The sequence below is a fragment of the Scophthalmus maximus genome, chromosome 1 (genome assembly GCF_022379125.1).
Source record: "Scophthalmus maximus strain ysfricsl-2021 chromosome 1, ASM2237912v1, whole genome shotgun sequence".
NCBI classification, from domain to species: Eukaryota; Metazoa; Chordata; class Actinopteri; order Pleuronectiformes; family Scophthalmidae; genus Scophthalmus; species Scophthalmus maximus.
In genome coordinates this window covers 25,423,384-25,439,791 of record NC_061515.1, presented here as the reverse complement: position 1 = coordinate 25,439,791, position 16,408 = coordinate 25,423,384, and the positions used below count along the sequence as shown (strand labels likewise).

General features: G+C 42.3%; 1 protein-coding gene across 2 annotated transcripts; it reads left to right on the top strand.

The window, feature by feature from the left end:
- The first annotated feature begins 966 nt into the window (after positions 1 to 966).
- Positions 967 to 15,372, top strand: si:ch73-40a2.1 (tyrosine-protein kinase receptor TYRO3). Of its 2 annotated transcripts, XM_035629748.2 has the most exons (15): positions 968 to 1,196; positions 1,875 to 1,936; positions 2,752 to 3,370; positions 4,623 to 4,778; positions 5,185 to 5,520; positions 6,017 to 6,209; positions 7,105 to 7,199; positions 7,688 to 7,801; positions 9,278 to 9,358; positions 9,441 to 9,533; positions 10,579 to 10,700; positions 12,056 to 12,165; positions 12,501 to 12,660; positions 13,246 to 13,382; positions 14,818 to 15,372. In XM_035629748.2, the coding sequence occupies exons 1-15, from the start codon at positions 1,097 to 1,099 to the stop codon at positions 15,152 to 15,154; spliced, it is 2,715 nt and encodes a 904-aa protein (XP_035485641.2). In that variant the 5' UTR covers positions 968 to 1,096; the 3' UTR covers positions 15,155 to 15,372. The 2 variants fall into 2 exon arrangements, with proteins under 2 accessions (XP_035485650.2, XP_035485641.2); XM_035629757.2 differs by lacking the exon at positions 9,441 to 9,533 and having other exon boundaries at positions 967 to 1,196.
- Positions 15,373 to 16,408: the final 1,036 nt, after the last annotated feature.

Genomic DNA, 16,408 nt, shown 5'->3' with positions numbered 1-16,408 from the left:
ATACCTTATTTTGCAACTACAAAGTAGTATACTGCACTGGTACCTGTATGTTGTTAGCATTAAAAAAATTACACCATAACTACAGGGTAATTACTTTGCATGTTGTGCTTGAAATCTTAAATGTTGCAGATTGATAAAATCTCAGATTGTAGACATCTTTAAAGGTCCTGCACAAACGTCCTGCCCGAAAATTCATGGATGATTAATAATTGCCCTTTAAAATAGATTAAAATTTCAGTGGAAAACCCAATGTCAACATTTCTACGAAAGGGAGGAAGTGAGATAATCTTGCACAATACCGGACATGAAAAATGACTTTTTGACCTCGATAAAAAAACAATTAAAAAAAAACAGCAGTAGATTATTCTGAAATGGTTGCAACAACTAAACTGAACATAGTTTTTCATAACATTGGTCACATTTGAGTCCACCTGCTTAATGTAAGTCCAACATTCGATCTCCTTTTTGAGCTCTGGGTTTGGTCTCCACCACCCCCTGAGGGAAATCTCACGCTGTTTAGCTGCTAAATGACATGCAATAAGCGGTCCGACTGGACATTGGTCATTTTTTCCCAGTGGTACTCACACTTACCTTTGGGTTATTGGATCATTCACTATTTGAACCATTCTTACATAGATATATTATGCGCAACAGCGTTTGGTTTTCAAGGTATTCAATTGCAGCATTATGAATTATAAATTTGTCACAGTCGTGGCAAAGAGGCAGGACCCAAATGCAGGATGTGGATTGTCATGGAAATAAAAACGATCAAGAAACAAACAAAACAGCTACACAAGGAAAAGTAATCAAGGAAATAATTCAATATACAAACCAAAGTCCACAAGAGGTAATTAAAGCATGAATAACAGTCCACAAAAAAAAGAAAAGAAAAAAGAGTCCATAATTATTTTTTTGGTTTTCCTGTTGCAGACAGGGGTTTCTGTTTCACTGTTTTCTCAAAAGAAGCAGAAGGCGTGGGCATATCATCCAGAGGAGGAAAGGTTCAGTTCAGCAGCTCAATTACAACATTCTTGTAATGGGTGTATGTAAACACAGTACGAACTGGCGGCAGTGGGTAATGATAAGAGATTAAAACATGGCTGTGTGTGACAGTACACTGTGGTCCGTGACTGTATTCCTATTGTGGACCTGGACGTGGGAAGCTGGCAGTGGTACACAATATCAAGCAGAGGAGGGTGAGTACTCAGGTGTTTCACATTCAGGATGGAAAAAAAAAAGTTGTTATTGAAATAATGTAAAAGTTTAAGATGCTCATGTGATGGTATATCATATTCAAACTCTAAGCACATTCCAGGTGGTTATCAGTAAGTTTGCCCGGATAGGATAATTCACATGAATTCACTAGCAGTAAATTAAAACACTGTATATTACACATGTTTATATAACTGTAGTAATCGTCCCCTCAGGTTGAGTTTATTTGGATGGAAAACTGTCTCAGTTTTCTGTTCAGAAATACTATGAATATGATATTTGCACAAAGTGTAAGTAAATATATATATATATATTTAAATCCTGCATTCATAACTGTTAAAGTTACATAAGCATTAAAATGTGCTCAGAATATCAGAAGTAAAAAAAACTTTGTTGGTTATTACTATTGACACATCAGTGTAACATTTTAAAGTGGAGCTAATTTGACCTACCCCATGCACTGTCGAGTCTGTTAACATGTCACACTGCATCATAATATATGAGCAGCTGAGTTAACACAGCTCTGGCTTAAAGGTCGACTTGTGTGTGTTCTGCTCGAAATTTCTGCTCAGACAGTAAAAGAAGAAAAGTCTCTGTTGTAGACAGCCCAGCGCGATTCAGCACAGTACTAGTGTTGACTTTCTCTCCTCTCCTCTGTTCAGTGGAGATTTTCAATTCCGACAAACGGGCCAGACTGATGTGGACGTCCGACCCACGCCGAGAGGTAAGTCTAAGTATTTCATAATAAGGCTTGCATCATTTACCAGAAAAATACAGTGTACTTCATTATTTCAAAAATATTGTTTTAATTGAAAAATGTTTGTTCTACTCTTCTTATCATTCATTATTCCTCAAAAGCGAGGGAATACAGTAAAGAAAAAACGTCCTCAGAGACTAAACAATTATATTAAGGATATATGCAGAAATGAAGAAATGTATGATGTTATTATATAAGGTGCTTTTTGCAGTCCATGACAAATGTGTGACGGCAGACACGTCAATAACAGTCGCATAATGACTTCTTTGTTTTTGTTTGTGGTCTGGCTGATTTAATTCAACTACATATCAAATACACTACAAAATGTACCAAGAAACCAGTATCCCTCATGGTCCACACACTTAATCAACAGATCCAAGCAATTTAGAATGGTTTATGACCTGTTGTAAGGAAGCCTGTGTCTTTTAGGAAAGCGTTCAAGCTTCGGGAGCCTGACTTGTGTCTTAAACCATGAATCTGTTCCTATATGAAATTTGACCCTGATCAAGTTTCCAAAAACGAATTGCCAACTACTATATACACACTGCTCAGTTCAGTCATGGGACTAGACGAGATGATTAAAATGGCTTCGACTAATTTAATCATGATCACATTATAACATATATGAAATATACATAGGTATATTTTAATTATTCCAGTAGTGTCTTCCAAAGGTTTAGTCTTGGAGGGTTGCTGTGCCTAATCCGGATTTTTAGGGGCTCCTGTATCTTAACTTGATAAGTTGCTGTTCATTCATTTTGGTTTTCCTCCTATCCCTGCAGTGGACTGAAATTCAGCTGAGACTTGGTGCACAGAATCCAGTGCCTGTGCTCCAAGCTTGTGGCAGAAGAATGACAAGAACTATTTTAAGCCACTGGATGGAGCGTGAAGAAGCTCACAATCTACTAATGGACTTAACATTTGCCCAAGAAGAAGAGCCCCCCGGTCAGCTCGGCCCACTGGGAGTTCATCTCTTTGACACAGACACGCCCATCGGAATGTTTCAGAATAGGTGGACAATTCTGGAAATCCAGACCTCTAAGCTCATCCCTGGCACGGTCCCTCCGAGCCAAATATCCAGCTATCTCAACCGCAGCCTGGCCCTGAGCCTGGGCTCAGTCAGCCGCAGAGGCTTCCAGCTCGCCTTCTCATACTCAGGGACGTGTGTGTTCTTAACGTCCCTCAGATTGTACTACAGGAGGTGCCCGGACGCTGTGGCCCATCTGGCCTTGTTTGGAAGGACCGGGGCCGGGTCCGGGCCGCTGACAGGCGCCTGTGTGAAAGGAGCTGTGGAGGTTTCTCTGCCGGTTAGAGAGTGTGATTCCGATGGAGTTTGGGGGCCACTGCAGGGGGGATGTACCTGTGAACCTGGGCATCAGGCCATGGATGACATCTGTCAAGGTACGCAGACATGATGATTTTTGGGTTTACTTTTCAGAGGTAACTTTACACTTGTATTTGATATAGCAGCCTTTCTTGATAACCAATAAGCATTACATACGCATATTAAATGAATCTTTACATTTAACACACATACCCTTTGAGTATGTGTGTAAAATGTGAACCTCATTTGTGATTTATTGAGAAATATAAAAAGACTTCTGAGATTGAAGATAGAATACCACAATTAAATTTTTTTAATTAAATTTAATTATTTTTTTGCTATATATATATTTTTACTATATATAATATTATATATATATATATATAATAAATTATATATAGTAAAAAAAATTGTATATGTCGTGATATCCCTGATGTTGAAAATAGTGGTTGTGATTGTGATGTATTGAACACTGCTGCTCTTTCCTTCGACAGAGTTGAGGTGGCTCAACTGAGAACAGGCTGAAAGTAAAACAAAAAAAGACAAAACAGAACGAAATAATGAGTTGCCCTGGACAAAGCTATTTTTCCCCATTTTTCTGCCCTTTGTTGTGAAATGAGGTAACAGCTTCTGAGGAAAACGTTTCCCAGCTGAGTTTCTTGACCAACCTCATCTAGACTCATTACTCACGACTTTCACATCCTCTTCCCTTTGTTTATTTTTGACACGTTGCCCTGTGCAATGCATCGCCGTAGCAAAAATAATGTGTTAGAGGAACCTGGGGCGAAAACATTTCTGTTTCTTCTGATTCCCTTGAGGTTTTTGCCAATATATCAGGATTGATGAACCCTGGATGTTCGGCCAATAAACAACAAGACATGTCACAGCAGGATATTTTGAATGTAAAATGTCCCTGCCACGATGTAAGTCAGTCAAAGTTATTTAAAAAAACAAAACTGATATATCAGTTTAAACTCTCACATTTTTGATATATCTGGATCAGGATCAGAGACCATCATGCAATGGGAGGACACCAGCCTCAACACCCGTCAGCAGTTTGCGGTTCTGACCCACGAGTATTGAGTAGTCTGTATTACATTATTACATGACCACACTCAGACCACAGCATTTTCAAATTCAGCCAACACCACTACACACATGGAAAGTTTTGTGACTGTATGTTGCTGGATTGTGGTGCTACTTTAAAAATGTTTTTAAAAATCATGAGCATGTCGGGACCAGACAAATGCATTAACCTCATCAGACCCTTTGACAAAGGAAAACAAAAACTTTTAACAAACCAAACAATGTCAATTTCTATTCCACCAGCGTGCATGATGGGCTACTACAAACCGGCCAATGACAGTGCAGGATGCCGGCTGTGCCCAGCGAATTCCCGGACACGCCGGGAGGGATCGGAGCGATGTGACTGCCTGCAGGGTTACAGCCGCCTGCCCACTGACTCTGTTGACCTCAGCTGCACCAGTAAGACACTGAGCGGGTTCACCGGGAATCAACAGGTGTCGTTCTATGATGAAAGTAGTCTATTGGTTTGGACATTAAACTTGTTGAGTTTTTAAACCGGCAGTATCCGAAATAACTTTTGTCTTTTGTCACTTGTCTGATATTTCTTTGTGTCATCATTATGTGATAAGGAAGCTAATTTTAAAAAACACTGTAATCACATGACAATATAGAAAAACTTTCCCTTCAATGTAAAAAAGAATTTGACTTTGAGCCTGATTTCCATTTCTGCTCTTATGATATTATACAGATTGTTCATAAAAACTGCAATAAATGCCACACTGTTCATCAATCTTCTACATGTAGACCCATGTAATAACACGTTGGACTGGATTTTTGACAACAAGCACGTCTTTGCTCCCCACAGAGCCGCCCTCTGCTCCCGTGAACCTCACAGCACATCATCACAATAACGACTCGGCGCTGACAGTGACGTGGGATCCACCTCTCGACCGGGGAGGCAGACAGGAAGTGACGTACGGCGTCAAGTGTGAGAAGGACGCAGAGACTGGCGGTCAGTGGGAGGCGTGCGGGGACAACGTTGTTTTCCTCCCAGGCTCATCGGGGCTCACCAGCACCTCGGTCAACATCGCCGGACTAAACCCACAGTGTGACTACAGACTCTCAGTGCATGCCTGGAATGATGTGTCCAGCATGCAGCGGGCGCCGCCTGCATCCACCGCCACTGTCACCATTCATAGATGTATGTAATAGAACCACGGATTATGCTGCCACAGTCTTCCTTGTACTTCATAACTCTTCTCCGCCTATTGATGCTCGTCCTGTAAACGCTACTCTGTGGCCACAGTGACGCAAAAAGGTACTTTAAAAGTACTTATTTTATATATTATGTATGAATATAGTACTTTATTGTGTTGTCACCCACTCCAAGTGCTTTACACTAGAAGTCACATTCCCCCATTCCCACGTATTCATACAGCGCTGCTATTTATCGCGCTTTCACATGCACAGCAGCAGCAGCCGGGTTCAGTGTCTTGTCTTGACAATTTGGTGAATACATGTCCATGGACACCACAACCTGCATGTTTATCTTGGATACTACGTGTGCTACTTCTACTACTACTAACGGCTAGTACTTGTTTGATTCTTTGTGGATTTGTCACTCTAAGTCAATAGAATGTCAAATTCCTCCTAATTTCTGAGCCGTGTAAAAAAAAAAGGCTTTATATTTCTTACAGGGAAGACTCCCTCTGCGGTGATCACTGTGGCTCCCGGCTTAAACAACTCAGAGCATGAATCCACGCCAGCCCCTCAGCACCACAGGCGCTTCTACGTATGGCTTGCAGTTGGTGTTTTATTCGGGAGCCTACTGCTCATAGCTGTCATCCCTATAGCCGTGTGCATCCTGCGGGGGATCTACACTAAACTCCGGTAAAAGGTTCTTACGCCACTGTTTCATGGCCTTGTCGTTGTCTTATTTAATCATGTCGCCATTTTCCAAAAGCTCATATGTAAAGTGTTGCTAGACCTTTCGTACATTTTACCTTGGATACTATTTCTACCATGCTACAACTGCTACTAGTACTAGTAATTACAACAACACGGATTCAGACAAAGGGAGGGATCTGTAGATTTTTGTTTATCACTGTCTTTAACATTGCCAGATGGCATTTTTTGACATCTCCACTGGTTTCCCGTGGAATAATTCATGGATCTTCAAAGACAGTAATTCCTCCCTCGTTTCAAACAAAGTCAACACACACAAAGATGTCTAGTTGGTCTGCATTTGCCATGTTTGTAATTTAATCAAAGGTCAGAGAGGATCACATTAGTTGTGGCGGCCTTCAGTGTTTTTTTCCGTATCTTGTACCAGATCAGTAATCTGCTCTGCGACAATGGTTCCTAAAGACAAACGGACACTTGGAAACAGTCTGACGTTGTCTGGTTCTGGCAGCTCCGCAGCAGCGGCAAAGCTCCTTCACAAATTATTTTTTGTGAGGAAACGGCTTCTTGACTATTGTTAATTTGATCCGAGAACTTTTGTCCTTGAAACTCTTTCAGTTCAAGCTGCATGTTTCCAGCTGTAATGATGCTGAGGTTGGCATGGTACTTATTATTTCCAGTTATTGTCAAGATATCATTGTATACCAAAGCAACTTGACGAAAAAGTTAATTTCCGTCGCCAGTTGTTGTGTTAAAAACTTAATTGTGGGACTTGGGTATTTGTTTCAACGGCAAAAACTTTTATTATTATTCTTTTAATTTTTTATCTTTTGTACATGACACTCACTATACTTCTAATATGACAATCATATTTGTCCGACAGGTCAGAGCAAGAAATTGAGCTTTTGCCAATGGATGCTGAACTTTCCTACCGACCTCTGCAGGTGGTGGAGGCTGCACAACCGCAGCAGGCCGAGGGTAAGTGACATATTCATGAACAATGATGGGTCAACACCTCCTCATCTTTCATTTCATATTCGTTGACCTTCAATAATATGCCCGTGTGGTCGTACATTACCACCAAGGGTGTAGTGGACCCGCAGATTCCACACTTACCGAGTACGATCACACTCGAGGCACAATGAAATAACAGCTAAAGGTTTACCGTAGTGTCTGTGTGGGGTGGCTACACTTTGTGAGGAGCGGGTGAAGAAGCGAGGCTTTACCGCAGCAGACTTCAGGTGGAGTGGATGAGGAGATTGTAATAATTGGAATTGGTGTGAGGAGGAAACGGAATCGCCACAAACACAGAGACGGACATGGAAACAAAAGAAGCATAAGGGAGGGGTGGGAACAGAGATAACACCGTGGGGGTGAGGGATGATGACAACATCATGTTTACAGGATGAGTGGCTTCTATTTTTACATTTGGAAAGTGAACCCTTTGATTTTGTTTGGTGTTTCAGGGGTGGAGGGCATGGCCCAGATGCTGGAGGGGTTCAGTGGCAGCCTGCTACTCAGTCTGAAAGAGGTCCTGGTAGAGAGAAACAAGCTGACCCTGGGGAAGGAGCTTGGCAAAGGTCAGTTCATGATTCCTCCCCAATCAAACTCTCACTAGGGTGGAATACTGCAGATGACTGACACCTGCCTCTTCTGCTCGCACAACAACATGGACCCATACCTGCGTTGACAAAGCAGCCCAGTATACTGAGGGATGCTGTCGAGCGAACGCGAGGGAAGGACCGTGCAGTCGTCCAGGCAGAGCTTATCCAGTTCAGGGATTTCATATAAACGAAAAGGGACAAGGCAAGAGTCAAAAACTAGAGGAGAGCAGACAAACAGGCAAACCAATCCACAGGTGAGCGGCAGGAAATCCAAAACTCAAGGAAAGGGGTCAAAAGGAAAACACAGGGAACACAAGCAAGAAGCACGTCGTTGTGACATTATGTTCAGACATGTTGATGATTGTTTTTCATCTGGCCGGTTTTTGGAGTTTGGATCAGACGGTGTGGACACAGACGTAGGGATGGGAAAGGAGAAGGTTTATTGCCATGTTGGAATATTGAGCAGAGGCGGGCCGGTGAATGATGGCCACGGGCTGGCTGGTGAGCGCGGCGGCGGCGGTGAGGCCGCACAGGTGGAGAACCAGCGGGTGAGCGCTGGCCTGGAGAATGAGGTGGTGCAGGGCTCGTCTGGATTCCACACCAGGTTCTGCACACTGGGAAAAACTTAACACGTTAAGGAAAGTCACAGGAAGTCACTAAAAAGAGCTTCGCGGCCGATGATCTACCACCGTTACTCCAGGTGCCAGTGTTGAGCCCCTCCTTAATTACACCCACACACACAAGCACACACACTCACCCATTCACATGCACACATGACGTGCACACAGAACACACACACACACACACACACACACACACACACACAAGGAAGGGAGGAGGTGCTGGAAAACCGACAACTGACAAGGGGAAACACAATTGGCCGTAAATGCACTGGGGACCAGTGAATTAATGAGACAAAAGTGAAACTGGAAGGCAAAACTCAAAGGAGGTAAAATAACAGCAGAATTGGCAACTACGCTCATATTGAAAGAGTCTGCAGTGCACGATTAATGTTCAGGACCAACAGAACCAACAGATGTCAGCTAATTTGATCTAACAAGGCAAAACTTTAACAAAACTTAATATGTTGCTTCTGATTCGAGTGGAAAAAGGAGATTCCGGAAAACACAAGTCTGAAATAGTTGAATATATAGATCAATGTTTAGTGCGTCTGACTTTTTACCATGCTTCACAAATTGCCAAATCAGTGGACGACCCTCTCTACCTCCTGAGTGTAATGGACCCCACGCCACCATGAACAACCACCAGCATCACCGCAATGGTGACAAAGTTGGCTGACTAACACGTCTGTTCAGTTATAAAATCACTTCGAACCCTTCTGGAAAATGAATTAGTGAACGGTATCTGATGCAAATGCAGATTATTATTATCATTCTCCACTGGTGGTGATGAGCAGGCCATGATTTTATGTTTTATGTCCTGTTTTTGAAGGAGAGTTCGGCTCAGTCTATGAAGGGATTTTTGAACGGGATGAAGGCGTGGACATCAGGGTGGCTGTGAAGACCATGAGAGGTGTGTTCCACCCGCTTCCATTCAAACTCTACTGTACTTGTTCCAAGTTTTTTTTAATTTGTTTCCTGTCATACACGCCCAGTCGGAATTCACAGCCAGGAAGACTTGCATGAGTTCTTGAGAGAGGCCGAGATCATGAGGCACTTTGATCATGAAAATGTCGTCAGACTTCTTGGTAAGTCATATCCCTTCACGAACTGCACAGATGCTTAACTGTCCGATGTTTTCCATTGGACTGGAAAATGACGCGTCCATCCGTCAGATATACTACTTATCCTCTGGGGGTCACGGGGGGAGGAGGCAGGAAATTGCTATCCATCCTGGTAGCAATTACGCTTTTTTCCGTGAAAAGAAAAGGACCTAAAATGCCCGTCAGGTCACAGTCGGGCAGAACGAAGGTGTAGCTGGTACGTGTCATTGCTGACAAGCATCATGCCTGTTGGCTGATGTCAAGTGAATCGGATGCGAAATGTAACACTTTCCAAGAGAAATTGGGGTTTTTTGTTGGACAAAAATACAAGCGAGTTTGTCTAGTGTGCGTGGTCGTGCTCGCAGTGAGGAAAAAGTCCAATCTCCAAATGATTGCAGCTAGAAACGTGCAAGACGCAAGGCAGACAGCTGTTTGTTTCCTGTTCCCGACCAACAGTCACAATTGTTCTCCTTAAAAGAGTTCTCATTTTAAAGAAATCCATCATGTTCTCCTGACTAACTTGAACCAAACTTGAACCAAAGTGTCGCGCTGTCATTAAACTGATTTAAAACTGATTTGTAATACATTTGAGGCAAAAAGACATTGTCCCTCTCTGTGTCTTTTTAGACACATGGACAACATGTTACATTTTTTTAGATAAATCAGTAGTTCATTACGTCAGCCTTAGTCACGTTTTACCACAAAGCTGGCATTTTGGCAAAACTGCGTCACTAGGGTCAGCTGTATCGCCTACCCCTACCCCCTAACCCTTGACCCTAAACAGGCGGTGTTGCTACTTACATTGTCATTTGCATAAAGAGTAAATGAGATGTTTGTTTGTGTGTGGATGTAGAGGCACTCTGCACAGACTCAGGATAGCTTTCAATTCAATTCAGTTTTATTTGTATAGCGCCAAATCACAAATCTCGTGTTTGCTGCCATGGCAACGACGCGGTAAGATATGTGTGTGTGTGTGTGTGTGTGTGTGTGTGTGTGTGTGTGTGTGCGTGTGTGTGTGTTTGTCCTGCAGCGGTCACTCTACAGAGGGAGCAGGACTCTCCTCTGCCTGTTCCTCTGGTCATCCTGCCATACATGAAACACGGAGACCTGCGCCGCTTCCTCATTGCTACACGCTATGGTGATATTCCTATGGTGAGTTTCAGTCAGCACGTGCATGCACATAGTATACTGTACATGGGGCATATTATCGCATGCCATTAAACAAATGCTTATATCGATGGAAACACACACTCGGACATTTTTGGAGATTTGACTCCTGGAGCCCAGAGAAAAATACATGAGATAAGTTCACTCCCTCATGATAGAGAGCATCAAGAACAACTGCAGTCTTGTTTCATAGGTTTGCTTATTCGTTCTGGTTGTTATAATAACACTGCACTCAGGTAACAACTAATATGAACAGCTATTGTCTAAATGTGGCCCCTCTAATGGGGCTTTAGGCTACATCCACACTAATATGTTTTAATTTTTAAAATGCATGACTTTGCAACATTCACACCTGCTGTCCACACTACACAGAGTCTTCAAGCTGCCCCTTAAATTTAAAAACCAAGGGTTTGGGTTTTATTCTTGACAGGCAGGAACAGAGACTTCTGGAAGCGATGACACACAACAACAGTGTTCGCTCCCTGATTGGGATTGGGTCACATTGGGTCAGTCCCAACTTGTCTAACAGTCGTTAAGGAAACGCGGATTAAAGAGTGTTGCTAACACCAACAGTTCACCATTGCCTTGGAAAATAAACCCCTGGGTTTTTACTTTGCACCATTCTTGTTCCTCATTTGTAGTATTTTCTGCAAGCCTAGACGACAAACTGCAGAGTAGACAACTCTGCTTCCGGTTTACAGCAGCACACACATGCCCAGTGTTGCGTGAGTGGTTAGTAAGGACGAGAAATTATTACTGATATGGAGCTAAAACATCCGTCTGGGAGGAAATCATTTGAAAAATTAAAATCATATGTGTGGACGTAGAATTAGATTTGTACCATGTTTTTCTCTCTGCTGTCCTCCTAATGCTTTCACGATGTGACCATTCATCAACCATCTCAAATCCTTTGATTTGCACCATAAACTTAATGTATTTACTATTTAATGTATTTTAGTGAACAATGTCTGGCAAGAGATGAGAAGCACACTGTAACCCAGGTGTGAAGTGAAGTTAACATTATCACCAAAAACTGAAGGAAAATAGACAAAAGCTCAGAAAGAATGCTGCTGTTGAGCTTCTTTTTTTTTTACATTACATCATACATCCTTCCTTACATCCTTCCAGGGCCGGCCCGAGGCATAAGCGAACTAAGCGGCTGCTTAGTGCCCCCATGGCCACCAGGGGCTGCTTAGGGCCCCATTTAGGCAAGGGCCGGCTCTGCATCCATCATTCCTTTTATCACCACCAACACCTCCACTAATAATGCTCACACAACCTGCTGCACATTTTCTTTCAAAGGAACGACAGAACACACCCCCCTCTGCCCTCCCTTTCAGTTTGTGCCCTGTCAGAGTCTCCTGCGCTTCATGATCGACATCGCAGCGGGGATGAGCTATCTGAGCTCACGGGGGTTTCTGCACCGAGACTTGGCTGCACGCAACTGCATGTGAGTCCATCAGAGGGAGACACTGAGGAGGACACCATAACGGCAGGGGGGCGGGCCTTGACATCAAGGCCTCCTTGTTTGTATCTGACTGTGTCTCTGTCTTCAGCGATTGGTATTCAACCATGGCTTGAATCTCGAAAGGAAGTTTCAGTGACTGCTGCAGACGACCTCAGGAGACACGTGTGTGTGTGTGTGTGTGAGTGCGTGCGTGCGTGCGTGCGTGCGTGCGTGCGTGCGTGCGTGCATGTGTGTGTGCGTGTGTGTGCGTGTGTTCAAACTAAATCTGATTCGAGAGGAAGAGTACATGCTAATGCAATGCAATTTCTATCCCACAGGCTGGGTGATGATATGAGGGTGTATGTGGCTGACTTTGGCATGTCCAAGAAAATCTACAGCAGCAATTACTATCGTCAGAAAGTCGGTATCCGTGTGCCAATCAAGTGGCTGGCCATGGAGAGCCTGTCTGAGTCTGTGTACACCTCCAAGAGTGATGTGGTGAGTTCACTCTACCATTTAGAGATTTTAAGGCCCCTCTTCACAAAGTCACATGATAAACAGCTTTGGAAGTAGATATAAGGTGTGAATGTCAGAATTTACACTACTATGATTTCAAATCCTTCATTTTTTTTTAAATATTCAGCAAGGAATCCAAATCAGAGATTTGGGTTATTAATTCATGAATCCAACAAATAAAACAATTACAGCTTCTTTCCCCATACTTTCATATATAGATGGAATTTGATTTTGATACTTTTCGTGTGACCCCCGGCTTCTTCGTGGGTCGCACTTGCAGCAAATAGACTTGGGTGGTGGGGAGTGATATGAGCTTGGACATCAACATAAGTGTTTTTGTTTGTTTGTTTGTTTCCAATAAAGTATTTTGGAAAATAAAAGCACAGTGTAGCTCACATTCAGCCCTGACAAAACATGCATTTCAACATGTTGCTGCTGTGTTGAACACCATGTCGTCTTGCACGTACTAGCCAATTTGCCACTGTCTTTAATATTCACAATTAAATATGAATAATCTCTCAAATTAACAAAGGCTACAGAGATTCGTTTGTGTCCTTGTCCTCCCAGTGGTCGTTCGGGGTGACCATGTGGGAGATTGTGTCCCGGGGGAGGACTCCTTATCCCGGAGTCCATAACCATGAGCTGCTGGACCTGCTGCTGTCGGGACACAGGCTCAAACCACCAGAGGAGTGTGACCAAGCACTGTGAGTTCCTCTGCTCCTTCAGGCACATTTCTTCTTTTGTGTTTGGATGAGTTTCAATAACCTGTGCAGACAGCTGGAGCTGCTAGTGGGCAGAGCCACTTAAACAGTGGAGATATCTTAAACAACAACTTTGTGTAAATTGATTTCGACGTTCAAATGTGACATGTCTACTTTTGATAGAATGTTAAGAACATTAAGGAGGCTCAAAGTATGTCTTGAATGAGCGTGACAAAATGAATCATGATCAAACTACAAGGCACTAACACACACGTCTCGTCATGTTCAAGAAAGAAACTCTGTATCTGCCCGTGTATCCAGTTTTACTCCAAAAATGTAATGGGTTCTCACTTGGGTCGTGCCCCATCCTTCCCCAATATTTCATGGGAATCGGTTGAAGAGTTTTTGCATAATTCTGCTAACTATCAAACAAACGTACACTTTGTACGTTTTTTGTACGAATTAAATTGAAATACATTATTTCAAACATTTAAAAAAATATATAAATAATATATATATGTGAATATATATTTATATGAAAAAAGAATCAAAAAAATATATATGCCTGCTGTGTACATCACAGCCTTTCACAATATAATAAACATTATCCGTCCGAAAAGGAGTAGGAGAAGCAAAATGCTTATCCAGTCCTACCCCCATTCTATACAATAATAGTTTTAATAATACTGTTAACAATCAATAATAATTCAAGTTTTGTTGGTTTCACGAATTTGAAACGCAGACCTGATCAGATAATTAGATTTCGTTTTTGCACCACTTCCTGTGTCCATTATGTGGTGCTGGAGAGCTTAAAACAGACATTAATTTTGCTGTATATCAACTGTAGACCAGACCACAAAAGTTTCATTAAAAGGAAATGATTGTCACACGAGGGATATGCTTTCATTGCCGTCTGTCTGTCTGTCAGCAGGATTATTTAAAAAACACTATACTCATTTTGTGTAGGGCTGGGGCAAGGATCCGGACAAATGGGCAGATCCAGGAATTTATTTTCACTTATTTTAATATGGCGAGATATGGCATTAGCCTTGGCGGAGGTTTGCACTCTCCACCCTGTTAGTTAAGCTAATGTTCTACAAATAATAAGGTGGGACTTGGGACCCTCCAGAGGGGTTAAAAGATATATAGGAATGGTTTAGAAGGGGTCAAAAACAGATTTCGTATTCACAAAACGATGCTATTTGTCTGATTTTTCATAAAAAGTCTGAAAAGTTCACACAATTGAAAAAAAACTGGATACTAATACTTTCATCCTGCCAGAAATAAAATATATAGTTTTGGTTGAAGTGATCAATTCAAACATTTGAAACCTGCAAAGGGGGGGGGGGGGCACACTTAGACATTGGCTGATTTGAAGGCATTGCTATGGAGTACATTACACATAACTCACCCTGCATCCATCTCATCCTAAACACAGTTATGAAGTCATGTGGAGCTGCTGGGATAAGGAGCCGAATCGGAGGCCTGGCTTCGAGGAACTGGGCGAGTCACTGAAAGGTCTTCTGTCGGAGCTGCCAGTCCTGGAGGCAAGCCAGGAGGCCAGTTACATCAACCAGGGCCTGGAGGCTGCTGCTGCTGTTGCAGCTGCCTCTCTGGAGCCACAGACAGAGTCTGGGGGGAGATGGGAAAATATCTACCTGCCTACACCTGTGGGCGATGCTGCAGCCAGAGATGAGGAGATGGAATTAGAGGACGGCTACCTTAGGAGTATTGCGGCTTCAACGGTCAAGGCGGATGACAATCTGCGTTGTTAGAAGTCACAAAGTAGTAATTTTGTATTAAAGCAGACTTCTCATGAACTGCATGTGTGAAAAAGAGACAGATTACATCACATTGCATTCATCTAGCTGATGCTTTTGTCCAAAGACACTTTCAATAAGTGACTTGAAACATGAAAATATTACCCGAAAAGTGCAAGAATCATGCAAGTACATTATTATTACAAATTATCAAATAGGCAAAAATAGTTTTTTTTCTGTTTTAATGACTCATGGACTAAGTTGCAGTCTGAACAGGTGGGTTTTCAGTCTGTTTGTAGGGTTCCTGCTGTCCTGATGTCCACCATTGAGGAACCAGGACAGAAAACAGATGGGACGTAGATGAGCGGTGGCTGCCCACCCCTCGCAATGAGGGAGTAGCAGAGCGGAGTGGACAGGCCTGGGTGTGAGGTTTCACCATGTTCTGGATGTAGGAATGGCCTTGGGACGGAAAAACTGATGCAATTGAATCAGGAAGCTGGAAACCGTAGATGTCTTTAGCCAAAGCATTTCATACCGGAGCTCAATATTGAGGGGATTTCTGGTTCGTACAAAGATCAAAAAAGTGTCGGTGCAAGATGTCCTAAATATCCTCCATATCCCGGTCAGAGTGATGTATTTAACCCTCAGAATCATGTCGTCATCAAACAGATGGATCGGCTCCTTAGTACCAGGATGTCTAAAATATAATCTAAGACTATGACACAGAATGGCACAGTATCAAGATGTCTTAACTATAATCTAAGACTATGACGCTCAGAGACAGTGACTGACCTGCCAAAGATAAGATGACCTCGCACAGTGCACCAAGCACAGTCTATCGCATGTCAAACATATGAGAAACTGATTTTGTATTGTAAGTTTGTAAGTATTTTGTATTATGATTTAATTACAAGTAATTAGGTTGCAACATCCACTTTTTCATAATTGTGACAGAAAATGTAAAATGTTTGACTTTCTTATGACAACATCATATTTAATAACTGTGATGTATCACAAAATATTAACTTACCAGCAATTGATGTCATTCTCTGTGTTTGAATTGCTTGATTTTCTTTCCTGTTAGAAACAGACTTTCAAAGATGGTTGCATTGTTGAGTCTCTGTTTTTACGACTTAGAGCTAAAAGTGAAATTTTACTAAACAAATGTATCACAAACTATGATTTGGGGAATGGACTCAAACAAGTTTATGACTTTATCTTGTGATTTTTAAATGCATTAGAAAAATATCAGCGTTAGCATTTATTTAT

Coding starts and splice junctions, on each gene's coding strand:
- si:ch73-40a2.1 (XM_035629748.2), top strand. CDS start 1,097: ATGGCTGTGTGTGACAGTACACTGTGGTCCGTGACTGTATTCCTATTG. Junction 1,197..1,874: donor ACAATATCAAGCAGAGGAGG/GTGAGTACTCAG, acceptor TCCTCTGTTCAG/TGGAGATTTTCAATTCCGAC. Junction 9,359..9,440: donor GGCTGTGAAGACCATGAGAG/GTGTGTTCCACC, acceptor ATACACGCCCAG/TCGGAATTCACAGCCAGGAA.